Source organism: Chiloscyllium plagiosum, chromosome 12 (assembly GCF_004010195.1).
Source record: "Chiloscyllium plagiosum isolate BGI_BamShark_2017 chromosome 12, ASM401019v2, whole genome shotgun sequence".
NCBI lineage: Eukaryota > Metazoa > Chordata > Chondrichthyes > Orectolobiformes > Hemiscylliidae > Chiloscyllium > Chiloscyllium plagiosum.
Window position 1 is genome coordinate 47371631 of NC_057721.1, and position 16168 is coordinate 47387798.

At 39.8% G+C, this 16168-nt stretch overlaps 1 protein-coding gene across 4 annotated transcripts in view; it reads left to right on the forward strand.

The window, feature by feature from the left end:
* The window catches only part of casr (calcium-sensing receptor), a 97270-nt gene that overhangs the window by 51630 nt on the left and 29472 nt on the right, over positions 1-16168 (forward strand). For all 4 annotated transcript variants that reach the window (XM_043700978.1, XM_043700979.1, XM_043700977.1 and 1 more), the window contains one exon: positions 7723-8166. In XM_043700978.1, coding sequence (XP_043556913.1) covers positions 7970-8166 — 197 coding nt within the window. In that variant the 5' untranslated portion in view covers positions 7723-7969. The remainder of the gene's footprint in view (positions 1-7722; positions 8167-16168) is intronic.

Below are 16168 nucleotides of genomic sequence, written 5' to 3' on the forward strand. Positions count from 1 at the left end.
CGTAGGGAACTCTGAAGGACTGGATCCAAAGTTCTGATCAGTGTGTTTAATTCTCGGGTATGTTCTTTGGTCGGATCAGCTGGTAGTTGCCTGTAGTGTTCCTGGTTGTTCAGTTGTCGGTACACTTCCTTGCAGTAATCTGTTCTATTCTGAATGACAACAGCTCCTCCTTTATCTGCTGGTTTGATGACAATGCTGTGATTGGTTTTGAGAGCCTGGATGAATCATAAGATGTAAGTAGTATGTAAATGTGCTGTTGCAATGCAAGGCATACAAGACTATGGCCCAACTGCTAGAAAATCGAATTAGAAAAGTTAGGTGGTGGTTTTTGACTGGTACAGACTTGATGGGCCAAAGGGCGTTTTTCTGTGCTATGTCTCTGTCACTCTAATTTCAACATATTCACCGCCACAGGGAGTTTTTACTGGGGGAGCAAATGTGCAATTCCAAATAAACTCTATATTCTAATGTGTATATTGCAGAACTCATACCGTAACCTTACACAGAAAGATGAAGTGATTCAGATTGAAGTGGCAATGGAAACTGGATTGTGCCTCCAGCCTGCCTTTCTTGCTTAGTGTCGTTCACAATATTTGTGTTTGATGATGCAGTTGTCTACCTCTGTTCTAGCCGGCTGCACTGTTGTATTAAGTTTGATAAAAGTATTTAGAAACTGTTGTACCTACCGTAGTTGCTGCTACTATGGTTACCTTTTTTGTTACTGAGGTTGCCACAGTCTGTTGCATCCAATATAACTTCTTGGAACTGTTCTAGCTTTGAGAAATGGTCATGCTTCTGTTACAAGATGCCAACATTTTCAAGACCTCAGGTGACAGTATTTTCCATAGATAGTAACTTCAAGCAATGTTTGAACACTAATTTTATTTCTGGTTGGAGTTTTCTTTAACTTATACTGTTTCATGGAAATGTTTAGTTCATTAGAAGCGACTCTGTAACGACAGTCACAAAGTAGTTTTATTTGGTGTCATTTTTCTCTTGTATAAAACGCAAGAACTGTGTTCCTTTCTCCATGTGACCTTTATGTGTGTGATCATATTCTGGTTATTTTGTTTTGTACATTTACCAGCCATGTGCTTTTTGGTTAACTGATTGGCTATTATACTAGTGGAAAACAAACAACCCGAGTGATACATTGGCTTATTTGGTGCAATATTGGATTGGGCTAGTTAGCTCAGATGGTTAGAGTATGGTGTTCATAAAGCCAAGGTTATGGGTTCAGTCCTCACACTGGCAACTGTCGCTGGCTTCCCTAACAGACCTTAATTCTGGAGGGGTTATTTAGCTCCGTTGGCTTGACAGCTGGTTGTGATACAGAGTGATGCCAACAGTGTGGGCTCATTTCCCATACTGGGGTCGAGAGTGTGTTGCTGGAAAAGCACAGCAGGGCAATGAGCAGGAAAATCAATGTTCCGGGTGGGAGCCCTTCATCAGGAAACATCATCTCCTGCTCCTCAGATGCTGCCTGATGCTGTGCTTTTCCAGCAACACACACTCGCCTCTGATCTCCAGCATCTGGAGACCTTACTTTATCCTCATTTCCCATACTGGCTGATGTTACCATGAAGGATGATCCTTGTTAACCTCTTTCCCTGCCTGAAGTATGGTGGCCCTTAGGTTAAACTACCACCAGTTGTCTCTCTAATGAGAGAGTAGCTCTATGATCTGGTAAGACTTTATCTTTATCAATCAGTTATAGAGACCACGATAACGTCAGGTACTGAATTGGAGTGTGTCTTGGTAACGGAGAATTAATTGTGGCAGAAAAAGCAAGTTGTGATTGGGATGCACAGGTAAGGCATTGGGAAGATGTGGTGAGGGACCAGGAGGACTAAACAGTCAGATATAGTGAGGGACTAGGTGTGTTGGAGGGAGAGATATGGTTAGGGACCAGTTGTACTGGAGGGTGAGATACGGTGAGGGGCCTGTTGTACTGGAGGGTGAGATATGGTGAGGGACCAGGTGTGTTGGACGGTCAGATATGGTGAGGGGCCAGTTGTACTGGAGGGTAAGATATGGTGAGAGACTAGGTATGTTGGAGGGGGAGATATGGTGAGTGACCATCACTGCCCCGTGGCTTCCCCACCCCACCCAAAACACTCCTGGGAAACAAAGGTAAACAAGTATTTGTCTCAGGTTCCTCTCTTGCTGAACTGCCAGACTTCACGGCATGTCCAGGATGCGGAGTTGGAGCAGGGGTAGACCTTTTGGTCATCTGCACTTGCCAAGTACAAAGGGGTTTGTGTCATTTCCATACCAGAGCTTCATTTAAAAAGAACCCACTCCAATGTAAATCTCAGTGCTGTCTGCCAGATTCAATATTGTGTAGCCAGGAAAGTCCTAGGGGAATGTTTGCAATCACATGAGATAAGTAAATGAAAGAAATTGGAAAAGCAGCTTAAAGATAATTTAACACCACATGTTTTTGTGGTTCTCTTTCAATACTGTCAATAAAGTGGCCAATTAATCCAGCACCATTGATTCCGCAGGAATAATGTTGACATTCACCATTTGAGAGTGAGCTGGAGGTTCAGGTTATGTGTCCATTGTAGAAAACACTTGATTAGATGGTTCTATAAAAGGCAGATAATCTACTTGGCCTGTTAACTTGGCTAAGTGTTGAATGTAACAATTTTCTTATCACATTGTTTCTAGACAGTCAGAGCAATCGACTTTTTCACCAATAGTTCCTTTGGTCTATATGATGACAGAAAGGGAGTACAAAATAAATGACAACTATCTATATAAAGTGTCACTTACAAGAGTTTAAAAATTTTAGAAGTAACCATCATTAAAACTGCAAAGAAATGTGTAATGCAAGTGAAAAAATAAGGCTGGGTTTTAAGATCTATAATTTCAGAGATTGAGCACAGATTTCCAGAAAGTCATCCTTAGCTTCTATGAAGCCTGGGCCTGAGGGATGGAAGGAGAAAGTGAGGTCTGCAGATGCTGGAGATCAAAGTTGAAACTTTATTGCTGGAACAGCACAGCAGGTCAGGCAGCATCCAGGGAACAGGAGATTCGACGTTTCGGGCACAGGCCCTTCTTCAGGAATGAGCAGAGAGTGTTCAGCAGGAGAAGATAAAAGGTAGGGAGGAGGGACTTGGAGGAGGGGCGTTGGAAATGTGATAGGTGGAAAGAGGTCAAGGTGAAGGTGATAGGTCGGAGTAGGGTGGAGGCGGAGAGGCCAAGAAGAAGACTGCAGGGCAGGAAGGCGGTGCCGGGCGGGAGGGATCCGCCTGAGACAAGGTGGGGGGAGGGGGGATGAAGAAACTGGTGAAGCCCAAGTTCATCCCCTGCGGGTGGAGGGTTCCCAGTCGGAAGATAAGACGCTCCCCCTCCGACCGTCGCGTTGTTGTGGTTTGGCGGTGGATGAGTCCAATGACCTGCATATCCTCGGTGGAGTGGGAGGGGGAGTTGAAATGCTGTGCTACAGGGTGGTTGGGTTGGTTCATCCGGATAAAGGCTTCTTTGGGGAAATTCTGGAAACCAGCAAAAGATGACTGAAAAACTGAATAAAGAGGGAGGAATTCAAATAGGAGAGAAACTAGCAAGAAATACGTAAGGCAGTAGAATATACTGCAGATATATAAAAAGGAAGGAGTAGTCAAAGTCTTGGCACCTTAAGATGTGAGATTGGGAAATTAATAATGAGAAGTATGAAAATGATTGAGATTTTGAACAAGTATTTTGCAGTTATCTGTACAATAGCAGACAGAGAAGTCATCCTAAGAGTAACGGAAATTCAAGAAGCAAAAGAGATGGATGAACCTAAAATTATTATGATCACTAGAGGAAGACTAACAAGACTAAAGGCTTAAAGGTTCTCTGGATGAAGTAACCTGTTAGAATTGCAAAGGTTGTGGCTGTAGAAATTATGAATGCACCAATTATAACCTTTGAAGTTTCCTTAGCTTCTGCAAGGTTCCAGTGGATTGGAACATCACAAATGCAACGCTACTATGTAAAAGAGAGAGACTGTAAGCAGGAAATTACAGGCCAATTAGTTTAACATTTTTCATTGGGAAAAGGCTAGAAAGTATGAAAAAGAAGTCAGTAGCAGGGCAGTTGGAAAATTATAACACAGTCAGGAAGAACCAACATTTTCTAGTAAAATGGAAATCATGTTTGATGCCTCGATTAGAATTATTTAAGGTACTAACATACAGGGTGGATAAATGGGAACCAAAAAGCCTAACTTATTTGGTATCTAAAAGGCATTTGATAACGTGCCACATAAAATGTCCATGCTCAAGATAAGCACTCATTGTGTGGGGTTAACATATTAATGTTGATAGAGGTTTGGCTAACCAACATGAAACAGACAGTTGGGATAAATGGGTTATTTTCAGACTGACAAACTATAATTGATGAGCTCCAGCAGGGATCATTGCTGGAGCCTCAATTATTTGAAATTTCGTACAAATGATTTGGCTGAAGAGACAGATTGCATTTTAACCAAAATTTATTGCTGACAATAGTAAGATGTGTAGGAAAGCAAGTTCAGAGGAGGCTACAAGAAATCTGCAAAGGGAAAGAGATAGGTTAAGTGGCTGAGCAAAAAAATTGGCAGACTGAGTATGATGTGGGAAAAAGTGAGGTTGACCACTTTGGCTGGAAGAATAATGCCATATATTGTGGTTCCAACCATTAGTGCCTGCAATATTTTGAATGCCACAGCCTTAGTATAAGTTAATATTCTGGTTCTTCTATAGTTTACTGTAGCTGCACCTTGTGGAGCCTGCTGGTAATACCCGTCTCAAAGGACAAATATTCCTTTTCACTTTCTACACTTCCCAGTCTGGCCTTTGTACAGTTATTTGAAAGTTTCTTCCCCTCATTGGATATGTCTAACTTTACTCATGGAGCTTCAACTGCTCCCACTGATGCTTCTTCTGTAAGGATTCTGTTAAATTCTACTGTGACTAGATATTTACTCTCTTCTTTATACCACTCTATTTTCCTACACCTCTTATTAGCACAGAGGTGAAATTTATCCTTTTGCTGCTTCCATAAGTGTTACCGGCTGTTTGTCTGTCGAAGCATTTTCAAAAGCTGTCTCCATTTTCTTATAGCAGCAATGCTCTAAAAATAGTAACCTCATCTTTTTTTTAGGGTGTAATTTTACTTGCTGAGCTGTAGGTTTGATATCCAGATGTTTCATTACCTGGCTCGGTAACATCATCAGTGGCGACCTCCAAGTGAAGCGAAGCTGTTGTCTCCTGCTTTCTATTTATATCTTTCTCCTGGATGGGGTTCCTAGGGTTTGTGGTGATGTCATTTCCTGTTCATTTTCTGAGGGGTTGATAGATGGCATCTAGATCTATGTGTTTGTTTATGGCATTGTGGTTGGAGTGCCAGGCCTCTCGGAATTCTCTGGCATGTCTTTGCTTAGCCTGTCTCAGGATAGATGTGTTGTCCCAGTCAAAATGGTGGGTTTTTTTTCCCCTCTGTGTGTAGGGCTACGGGGGAGAGAGGGTCGTGCCTTTTTGTGGCTAGCTGGTGTTCGTGTATCCTGGTGGCTAACTTTCTTCCTGTTTGTCCTACGTAGTGTTTGTGGCAGTCCTTACATGGAATTTTGTAGTTGACGTTGCTTTTGTCCATGTGTTGTACTGGGTCTTTTAAGTTTGTTAGTTTTTGTTTCATTCATGAAGAACGGATACTCAAAAAATACAGTGCGCAGATTCCTCAAGAACAAACCACGACAAGCAGACCAAACACAGCCAGAAACCCTAACCACCTTACCATACATCAAAGAAGTTTCAGAAATGACAACCAGACTACTAAGACCCCTAGGAATCCTAGTAGCGACACAAACCCACCAACACTCTGCAAACAAAAACTAACAAACTTAAAAGACCCAGTACAACCCATGGACAAAACCAACGTCATCTACAAGGTTCCATGCAAGGACTCCCACAAACACTACGTAGGGCAAACAGGAAGAAAGTTAGCCACCAGGATACACGAACACCAGCTAGCCACAAAAATACACGACCCTCTCTCCCTCGTAGCCCTACACACAGATGAAAAAAAACCACCATTTCGACTGGGACAACACATCTATCCTGGGACAGGCTAAGCAAAGACATGCCAGAGAATTCCTGGCACTCCAACCACAACGCCAGAAACAAACACATAGATCTAGATGCCATCTATCAACCCCTCAGAAAACGAACAGGAAATGACATCACCACAAACCCTAGGAACCCCATCCAGGAGAAAAATATAAGTAGAAAGCAGGACACAACAGCTTCGCTTCACTTGGAGATCGCTACTGATGATGTTACCTAGCCAGGTAATGAAACGTCTGGATATCAAACCTACAGCTCAGCAAGCAAACCTACACCCTAAGCCTCTATTCATAATTGGCACAATAGTCAAAAATAACCTTCTAGATCAAGCATACTCCTATATTTCTAGGGACATTGGGAGATATGGGAAGAAGAAGTTAATCAAATATGGTTTGTGATGATCATGGATAGCTAAGATGTTTTGGAACTTGATGCATTTCTTTTAGGGGTTTACATATGAACTATAAATAGTCTTTCCTTAAACTAAGCATAATTTATTTTTGTCTTCTAAACAGTGGTCAATTATACTAGAAATATTGCACAATCTTGTAGGTAGGATTGTGTATTTTTGATCACTGTTCCACAGTGTGATCTCATCATGAGGTCTCTACTAAAGCAAAATCTCTTGAAAGAAAATAAATTATATAAATAGAAACGCATTTCCATCTTTCTGGCATCTCAGCAGCACTCTATGCTAATTAGGCAATCCGCTGTCTCATTCTGTCACACATTTGCTTTTGCATTTTCCAAAGCAAATACCGATACCATGGGTTAATAAACCATGGATTCCTCAAGTCACATATTCTCTCAGGCATCTTGAGGTGTTTCCTCATAAATCAATGTGGAGTGTTTTATTGTTTTTATGTATCATGCTAGCATTGGAAAGATCACCTTCATATTTGATGGGAATATCATGTTACTAATTTCGTACAAGAGTCAACAACGTATTAGGAGGTAGTAAGTACTATAGCACTGAATATAAAGTAGTTGTTCCACAACATAAACAATTAAACAGATCTCATGGCAGGTTTGTCATGTCATTCTATCTTTGGAATCAATGAAACCTTCCAAAAGTCCGGGTTCCTAATTTCCTTGGTGTTCCAAACTAACTCAGAATCCAGTAGCGCTCAGCGTGAACCGTACTGATATGAATCCTGGGCTTCACCCTCAGAATTTAGGCTAGCTGAGAGTACAGATCTGGAGACTCAAAATAGGTGGTTTTCAAACCTTTACAAATTTCAGGCTGAGGTTGTTAAAAATGGAAGTATACTTTAAAAAGATAGGCAAGTAAAATTTTCAGATTATAACAAGAAAACTCAGAAGATAGCACTGAAGTTTTCAAAATGTTTTGTTATGAGGGTTTCCTTGACAATTGTGGTAAAGTATGTGTACATACATTGTAGCCATGTTTTTCTGCCAGTTGCCTCCTTTGCAACCAAGTTTTGTGTGATATTATCAGAAATCATAGAAAAACTCAGTCTTCTCCACCATACTTCACAAGGCCAAGACAAAGTGAATGGGTTTCATAGGTTAAAATGAGAAAGGGTTGAAAGCAAGAAAAAAAGCTTATGTTTTGCAATTCCAAAGGCAAGCTTACAGTTACTCAACTTCTGTACTTTCTTTCCCCAAGGAATCTTTGAAAATGGAACAAAGCTGAATTGTTTGTTCATCAGCTGTAAGACTGTGTGATAACCTTTTTTACAAGATGGAAGACTTCAAGAAGGCAGCAGTTTTCATCTTTCAAAAATTCTACAGTCGTGTCATCCCTCACCATTACAAAGATAAGCAAAAAGCCTCAACGATTTTTCTCTAAGTGATTTTTTTTTGGAGTGTAACCTTTTGACTTGGTAAAGAAATCGGCAAGAGTGGATTATACAATGGGGCACTATTATTACTATCTCTTGTTCCTAGGATTCACTCTTCTACAATCTTACAGTGTCTCGGGATATGGGCCAAATCAAAGAGCACAAAAGAAGGGAGACATTATACTCGGAGGTCTTTTCCCAATACACTTTGGAGTAGCTGTAAAGGATCAAGACTTAAAATCTAGACCAGAGGCAACTAAATGTATTAGGTAGGACCTTAAGTACAACAAACTTTTCAAATGCATTTACTTAAAACATATGTTTACATTCATACTTTCATTCATACTGGAGTATTTGGAAATATAAAAGTAGACTTTCTTAAAACAATCATCAACAGTATTCCTTTCATTTGACATAGGGGAAAATATAAAAATATCATACCTTCTTCCTGTGAGATTGGCCATTCAACTACTTTAACTCCAATTCTGAAACAACCTTTTATTAGCTTTTCATTGATGAATGACAATGAAAATCTGAATTGCATTATTGTGTTAGACTACAATTTTTTGAGATACTTTTGCAAACGAATTTTCACCGAATATACACCATTTTGATCTCCCTGTAGTTACGAATATGTAACATTTATTTTAATTTTAATGAGTCATATTAGTTGAGTGAAACATAATTATGATTGTACATTGGTTCAATTGTATACATTGATTTTTACTGAAGTTTACTATCAATTTGACTGTGATATTGCTCTCTCTCTATATATGATATATATAAAATGTCTTACATTATGACTCATTCTGAAACTGTAATTGATGTGTAACTGCAATCTAATTCGGTTATATAGTGATTTAAATGTGAGCCTTAACTGAGATCCTACTTAGGCCTATTGTGATTTTAGAGGAGAAAGTGAGGACTGCAGATGCTGGAGATAAGAGCTGAAAAGGTGTTGCTGGAAAAGTGCAGCAGGTCAGGCAGCATCCAAGGAACAGGAGAATCGACGTTTCGGGCATAAGCCCTTCTTCAGGAATCATGATTCCTGAAGAAGGGCTTATGCCCGAAATGTCGATTCTCCTGTTCCTTGGATGCTGCCTGACCTGCTGCGCTTTTCCAGCAACACATTTTCAGCTCTATCGTGATTTTATACAGTCAGTGTTTGAATCTCACTTAATCGTACAGTGATTTACTAAGATTAATCTGAAATATGATACTCACTGGAAGGTGCTCAGCTATCATATATATATCACTGTTATATAATTACATTTTACTGAAATCTCACTGGATCCCCGCAGTAATTTCTGAGATTGAACACAGACCTCACAGAAGAGTATAATTGTGAACTAAAGCCTCATCTGCATCTTAGTTAATTACTGCAAGACTCAGTGAGATGTAAGTGACATTTCTCATTTATGTTGGGATTTCCTGAGATGTAGCTATGTTTTTCTCTTCTGTCCAAAAATGTATCTTTCTCCCTGTTTACTAATGTGCTTTGGTTATATCTCATTTAAGAAATCATATCATACTCAAAATTTTGTTAATCAAGTATTAAAAGCCCAACATATTTCTGGGATAAAATTCATATTTCACAACTCTTTCTGAGACACTTAATACAAATTTTAACTGATTTATGGTGTTTCACATAGATTATATTGTGTTACGGAATATTTCATTGTGATACATGAAAGGGTATGGAGTTTTTGTTACACAAATATTAAGCTACATTTAGATATACTAAGCGATATAATTTGTAAAGTTCACATTGGATTGCATTGTGCTTTATTAAGATTAAAGAAAGAACATTACATAAAAGTGCCTTTCATACTCTCAGGGTGTTCAAAAGTGCTTCACCACCAATAAACTATTTGAAATATAATTTTATTTGTAACTTGGCTAAAAGTGGTTGTAGGTTTTCATATGTCATTGTCCATTAAAGAGCAGAGATGGATGGCCCAATAATAATATTTTGTTCAACAAAACATTTGCGCTAATTATAAAATAATGCTTTAGTATAGTTGCACTATGAGACATCTTGTTGAACAATGTTAAGGTTAATTAGGATGTAATGATTATGTGATAGCACATAATCATTACATTTTAGTAAGAAAATTAAAATAGTCTTTTGTAATATATCACAATGTAACAAGAATGGGTGGTGTGTGTATGGAATGAGCTGCCAGAGGAAGTGGTGGAGGCTGGTACAATTGCAACATTTAAAAGGCATTTGGATGGGAGGGTTTGGAAGGATATGGAGTGGGTGCTGGCAAGTGGGACTAGATTAGGTTCGGACATCTGGTCGGCATGGACGAGTTGAACCAAATGGTCTGTTTCCATGCTGTACATCTCCGTGACTCTAAGAATAATAAAAAGCACTTGAGATCTTACTGAGTATTAGTGTAAGCTGGTAATATTATCATTCCCAGCTCCCTGATGAACTTGGTTCATTGAGATGTTGCTGAGTTTTTCTGTTCTTAGCTAAGCTAGAATTAAGAGAAAGTAAGGACTTCAAACGCTGGAGATCAGTCAAGAAGCATGATGCTGGAAAAGCACAGCCGGTCAGGCAGCATCTGAGGAGCAAGAGAGTCGAAGTTTTGAGTGTGAGCTCTTCATCAGGAATTCCTTGGATGCGGTCTCACCGGCTGTGCTTTTCCAGCACTTAAGCTAGAACTGAAGTCTGATAGAGCATCACAATTTCTAAGATCTAATTGCTGTTTACAGAAATGTGGACTAAGGTCTCATTAGCTACCCAACAATAACAGCTTGTATTCATACAGCACCTTTGACAAAAGTAAAATATCTGAATGTGCTTCTCAGGAGCATTATGAAACAAAATTTGGGAACAGGTCATTTCAAGCTTGGTTAGAGAAGTTTTAGGAAGCATCTTAAAGGAAGAGAGATAGATAGAGAAATGAACAGATTTATAAAGGAGATTCCAGAATTTATGGCCTACACAGCTGAAAGTATAGCCACCAATGGTAGAGTAATGACAAATAGAGGTGAAAAAGAGGTCAGTATTAGAGGGGTGTTGGGAGACTGAAGGAAATTAAAGAAATAGGGAGGGAATGAGGCTATGGAGGATGTTAGAAAACAGATATTTTTAAAACATGGGGAAGCCAATGTAGGTCAATAAACATGGGATGCTGGGTGAAATGAACCTCATGTAAGCTATTGTAAGAGCAACAGAGACACTGTAAATTAATAATATTTGCTATTTGTGCATTATCAGTATCACAGGCAGATATCAGAATCACACCCCACAGCCTGGACTACATGATTGACTTATATTGTGATTGATTTAATTTGCATTCAGTTATGCAGTAAGTTACTGAATTGTCATTGATCCTCACTGTGTATTTTGGAGTACTTACTGAGATGCAATAATATATTAGCTTCTGATTGAGTTACATTGGGATCTATGAAATTCTCATTTTCTAACAATGTGAGTGATTGAAATCTCATTGATGCCACAAGTACTGTTATCGCATTACAGAAAACTGTGAAATATTGAATCTCATTGTTTTATGCTGACATTTTATTAGATTACAGTAATATTGGGAATATCCTTGGGAATTCTCTGACTCTGCCACTGGAACTTTGCTAATTTTAGAGACATAAGTCCTGGAAAATTGCCAGCATATGTTACTGGAGGTGCACTATAAAGTAATGATTTGGAGATGCCGGTGTTGGACTGAGGTGTACAAAGTTAAAAATCACACAACACCAGGTTATAGTCCAACAGGTTTAATTGGAAGCTTTCGGAGTGACACTCCTTCATCAGGTGATAGTCCTATCACCTGATGAAGGAGCGATGCTCCGAAAGCTAGTGTGCTTCCAATTAAGCCTGTTGGACTATAACCTGGTGTTGTGTGATTTTTAACTTTATAAAGTAATGAGTTGCATGATTAGTTTGTATCAAATTACAATATAAGTTATTGAATTACACTCTCTTTAACTGAATGCTGATTCAGATCACTAAAAATAATTGATTTCTCAATAATTTAGTTTATGAGCATTGAATCCTTACTGAGCTCTCCTTCAGTTGCAGATTGAATTCTTACTGAGTTGGAATATGAATTAATATAATTTCAAAGAGTTTTAGTATGAGTTGTTGAGCTCTCAAGTGGATTACACTTTATTTAATCCTCAATTGGTTATGCTGTATATTGATGATCTAACATTGCACTATATTGAATTATTTTGAGTTTGGAGTGAGCTGTATATACGTTACTAAGTGTTCATTCAGGTATATTGTACTCTAGTGAAATTTTATTACAATATACTGTGATTTACTATAAAATAGCAATGTTGCATTGTAATACTGTGAATTCAATGATTTTCTTATGATTAATGAAGATTTCGATCATTGTCAGAAAGAGCAGATTCTGATTGATGAGCTAGTTGATCTTTTTTGAGAGAAGTGGATTTTGTATAATCTGGTGGAAGTATATTGAGATTTCTCAAAAGCTTTTGATAATTTTCCACATAAAAGTTACCACATTTGGGACAGCACGGTAGCTCAGTGGTTAGCACTGCTGCCTCACAGCGCCAGGGACCCAGATTCGATTCCAACCTCGGGTGACTGTGTGGAGTTTGCACATTCTCCCCGTGTCTGCATGGGTTTCCTCCCACAGTCCAAAGATTGTCCATAGTGTTAGGTGCATTATTCAGGAGTAAGTGTAAAGAAATGGGTCTGGGTGGGGTACTCTTCAGAGGATCAGGGTGGACTTGTTGGGCCGAAGGGCCTTTTTTCACACTGTAGGTAATCTAATGAAAGGCTATTACACAGCTTAATGCAATTGATATTTTTTGTAAAACCTCAAGATGGATAATGACCCATCTGAAAGAGAGAAAAACAGAGGATATTAGTTAGGGGAGTGATGTTGAACTAGGAAAATGAACAGTGAACAGAGTATCCCAAGCATCTGTGATTTCCCATTTACTGTTTCTGATCTAAATACATTTTCTGGATTTACAAAATTATTGAATGACTTAATTCCTAAGTGAGTTACAAACATAAAGAAGCTCATTGCTAATGTCAACTCACAGGATGGGACATCCAACCACTTGTTTGGTTTTGCTATAGCTTTGTTTGGATTCCAAGGGTTTCACCAGTCCATTAAAACAGCAACACTTGCTCTGGCTAAGGATGATATAGGATTCAAGTATCTTTACTATTATTCATTTTCTTGTAAATAGCACCACTCACATATGAAACTTGAAGTGAACATGTTGATGATACTGCCCACCAGCAAGACAACATTGGAGACAAAAAAACTGCATATGCTAGAATCCAATGTAGACAGGCAGAAAGCTGGAAGAACACAGCAAGCTAGGCAGCATCAGAAGGTGGAGAAGTCAATGTTTCGGGTGTAACTATTCTTCAGGACTAGGGGTGGGTGTAAAAGGAGCTACAGATAAAGGGGGTGGTGGAGTGGGGATAGGTGAAGATTAGCAGAGGGTTGGTCAATGGGAGGAAGGAATCTGGTTGGTGGCAGGGAGGAGTGAAGGGTGGGGGAGGGGCTGGGAAGGGAGGTTATTTGAAATTGGAGAACTCAGTGTTGAGTTCTCCAGGCTGTAAGCTGCCCAGGCTGAATTTGAGGTGTTGCTTGAATTCCCCTTCCCACTTCCTTTCCGACATGATCATCCTTGGCTGCCTCCTTTGCCATAACAAACCAAACTGCAAATTGGAGGAACAACACCAACTGGATTCATTCCTCTCATTGACCAACCAGGTCATATCCTCTACCCCTTCAACTAACCCCACTCCACCACACCACCTCTGCTATCCCTTTTATCTGCAGCTCTCTCTACACCCAGCCCCAGTCCTGAAGAAGACTTACACCTGAAATGTCAACTTCTCTATCTCCTGATGCTGCCTAGCTTGCTGTGTTCTTTCAGCTTCCTGCCTGTCTACGTCAACAAGACAACAGCACTAAGAAACTTGAAGCCTGTATGAACTTCAGCCAAACTAAACTTTGCTTTCATAATGGAATGGTAAGGCCAGTGGAATTGGCATAAGATGCAATGTTGTCTGTGGTCAAATGTTCTGTGTTAAATTATGTGAGTCTGTGTACTACTGATGCTCGTTGTGCTTAACTAGTTATACCTGAGTGCACTCAAAGAAAAGTCAATACATTGTAGAAGTTACTTGGAGTTACAACTGTAGGCATGGAGCATCCATTAAAGAAAAAAACCTTTGTAAGTAAAATACCTGCACACATAGCAACTGATGTTTCATCTCAGCATAGATCTGAGTTATCAAATCTACAAAGGTTACTGCAAAACCAAACGACTGAATGGAAATCCCATCATGTTAGTTCATTGAGTCTCATTTCCACTGAAATCTTTTACCTTTGTAATTCTCAGTTAAATTATATCACAATAAAGTAATTGATCATTTTCTCAGTCCAAGCATTTATTTAAATCAGAAACAGTAAGTGCCATGTGTAATTTATTTAATGCACTGGGTTTCTTTCATTGCCTTTTTTTGTTTAATCCCATCAGGAAATTTCACTATGTTGAGTTTCTGAATCATGGTCAAATGTGTCAATTAGAGGCTCTTCTTCTTTCTTCTTAGGCAGCCCTTTGGGAATGGGGATGACATTCTTCCACTGTGGGTCCTGACCTCAATAGTGGATCCACACAGCCTGTTGTCATGGGGCAGATCGTATGAGCTGGGAGGGTGGGACGTTGAGAATGTTTAAAACTCTTTAGCCCATTTTCACTTAGATTGCGTATGAGACTGTTAGGGGCAATCAAAATTCTCTGCACCTTTGCAGGTGTTTCTTCTACAGTTTCGATGGTATTGGGGAAAAGATTTCCATGAGCTCGTGGGGATGTTGCAACTTTACGGTAATTTTGAGAACATTCTGTCTGAGTAGAGGGTTGTGTTTGGGATAATGTGGCTTACCCGATTGGCCATAACCAGTGCCTCCATGTTGGCCTGAGAGAAGATATTTATATGGAGCACCTATCCTGCTCTTGAATTTGCAGGATTTTGCAGAGACATCTCTGATGTTATTTCTCCAATGGCTTGAGGTATCTGCTGAACAATGTCCATTGCACCAATGCATACAAGAGGACACGACAGCCCTGTAGAACATATGCTTAATGCCATGTTTGAGGTCTTGGTTAACAAATACTGGTCCTCAGATGGCCAAAGACTGTGTTAGGAGAAGGTGAGAACTGCAGATGCTGGAGTACCAGAGTTGAAGAATGTCGTGCTGGAAAAACACAGCAGGCCAGGCAGCATTTGAGGAGCAGGAGAATCGACGTTTTGGGCATAAGCCCTTCTTCCTGAGTAGGTTGATAGAGGACCTTTGTCTTCTAGATATTTAACCTGAGGCCCATTCTTCCTAAACACTTCCAAGAGTTTATTGATGCTGAATGGGAGTTCAGCCTTTGCATGTGTCATCTACTTACTACGTCTCAATGATGGAAGTTGGGTGATCTTGGTTCTAGATTTAAGTTTCCCATAATTCTTTAGCTTAGCTCCATTTTGTGGATGTGAGGAAGATAGAAAGGAACATTGGTACAATGATGCAGCCATGCTTGAACCCAACTTGCACACTTATTGGATCTGTGATGGATTTGTTTCATGTTTTCATGGAACAAGCGGAGAATGGTGACAAATTTCTGCAAACAGACAAATTTCTCCCACATAACAGCATGGGAGATCTTTGTGAGATCAAAGAGTCCATGTATAAATATTGCTGCTGCTCTCTGCATTTTACCCATCTTGCTGTGAAGATCATGGCTCCTGTGCCTCTTGATGGTCAGAGTCTGCATTGTGACTCTGGTAAGAGCTCTTCAGCCATGGTGGGGAAGATGCAATTGAAGAAGATTCATGCCATTAATTTCATTGTGGCAGACAGCCCTCTGTAGTTATCACAATCAATCAATTCCTTTCTTGAAGCTACTCACAATTACTGCCACTCTGAGGTCTGCTGGTGTGCTCTCCTCCTTCCAGATGAGGGGAATAATTCACATTGTCATGCAGAGGATCTTCTCCACTGATCGGCTGCACTGGTGGCTTCATTGGTTCTTAACTGTTCGATGGCCTTTCCAACTTCATGTCAAATAATTGTTCTGCTGAAACACTGGGTAGTTAGAAGCGGTGGGATGTGGTTGAAGACACTCATATTGAGGACTGAATCCTGGTTGAGGAGATCCTCGAAGCACTACTTCCAATGAGTGCTTCCTGCCTATCTGTCCTTTGTAAAAGTTATTCCATTCTTAGCTCTCAGAACAGAGTGTGATGTGAGT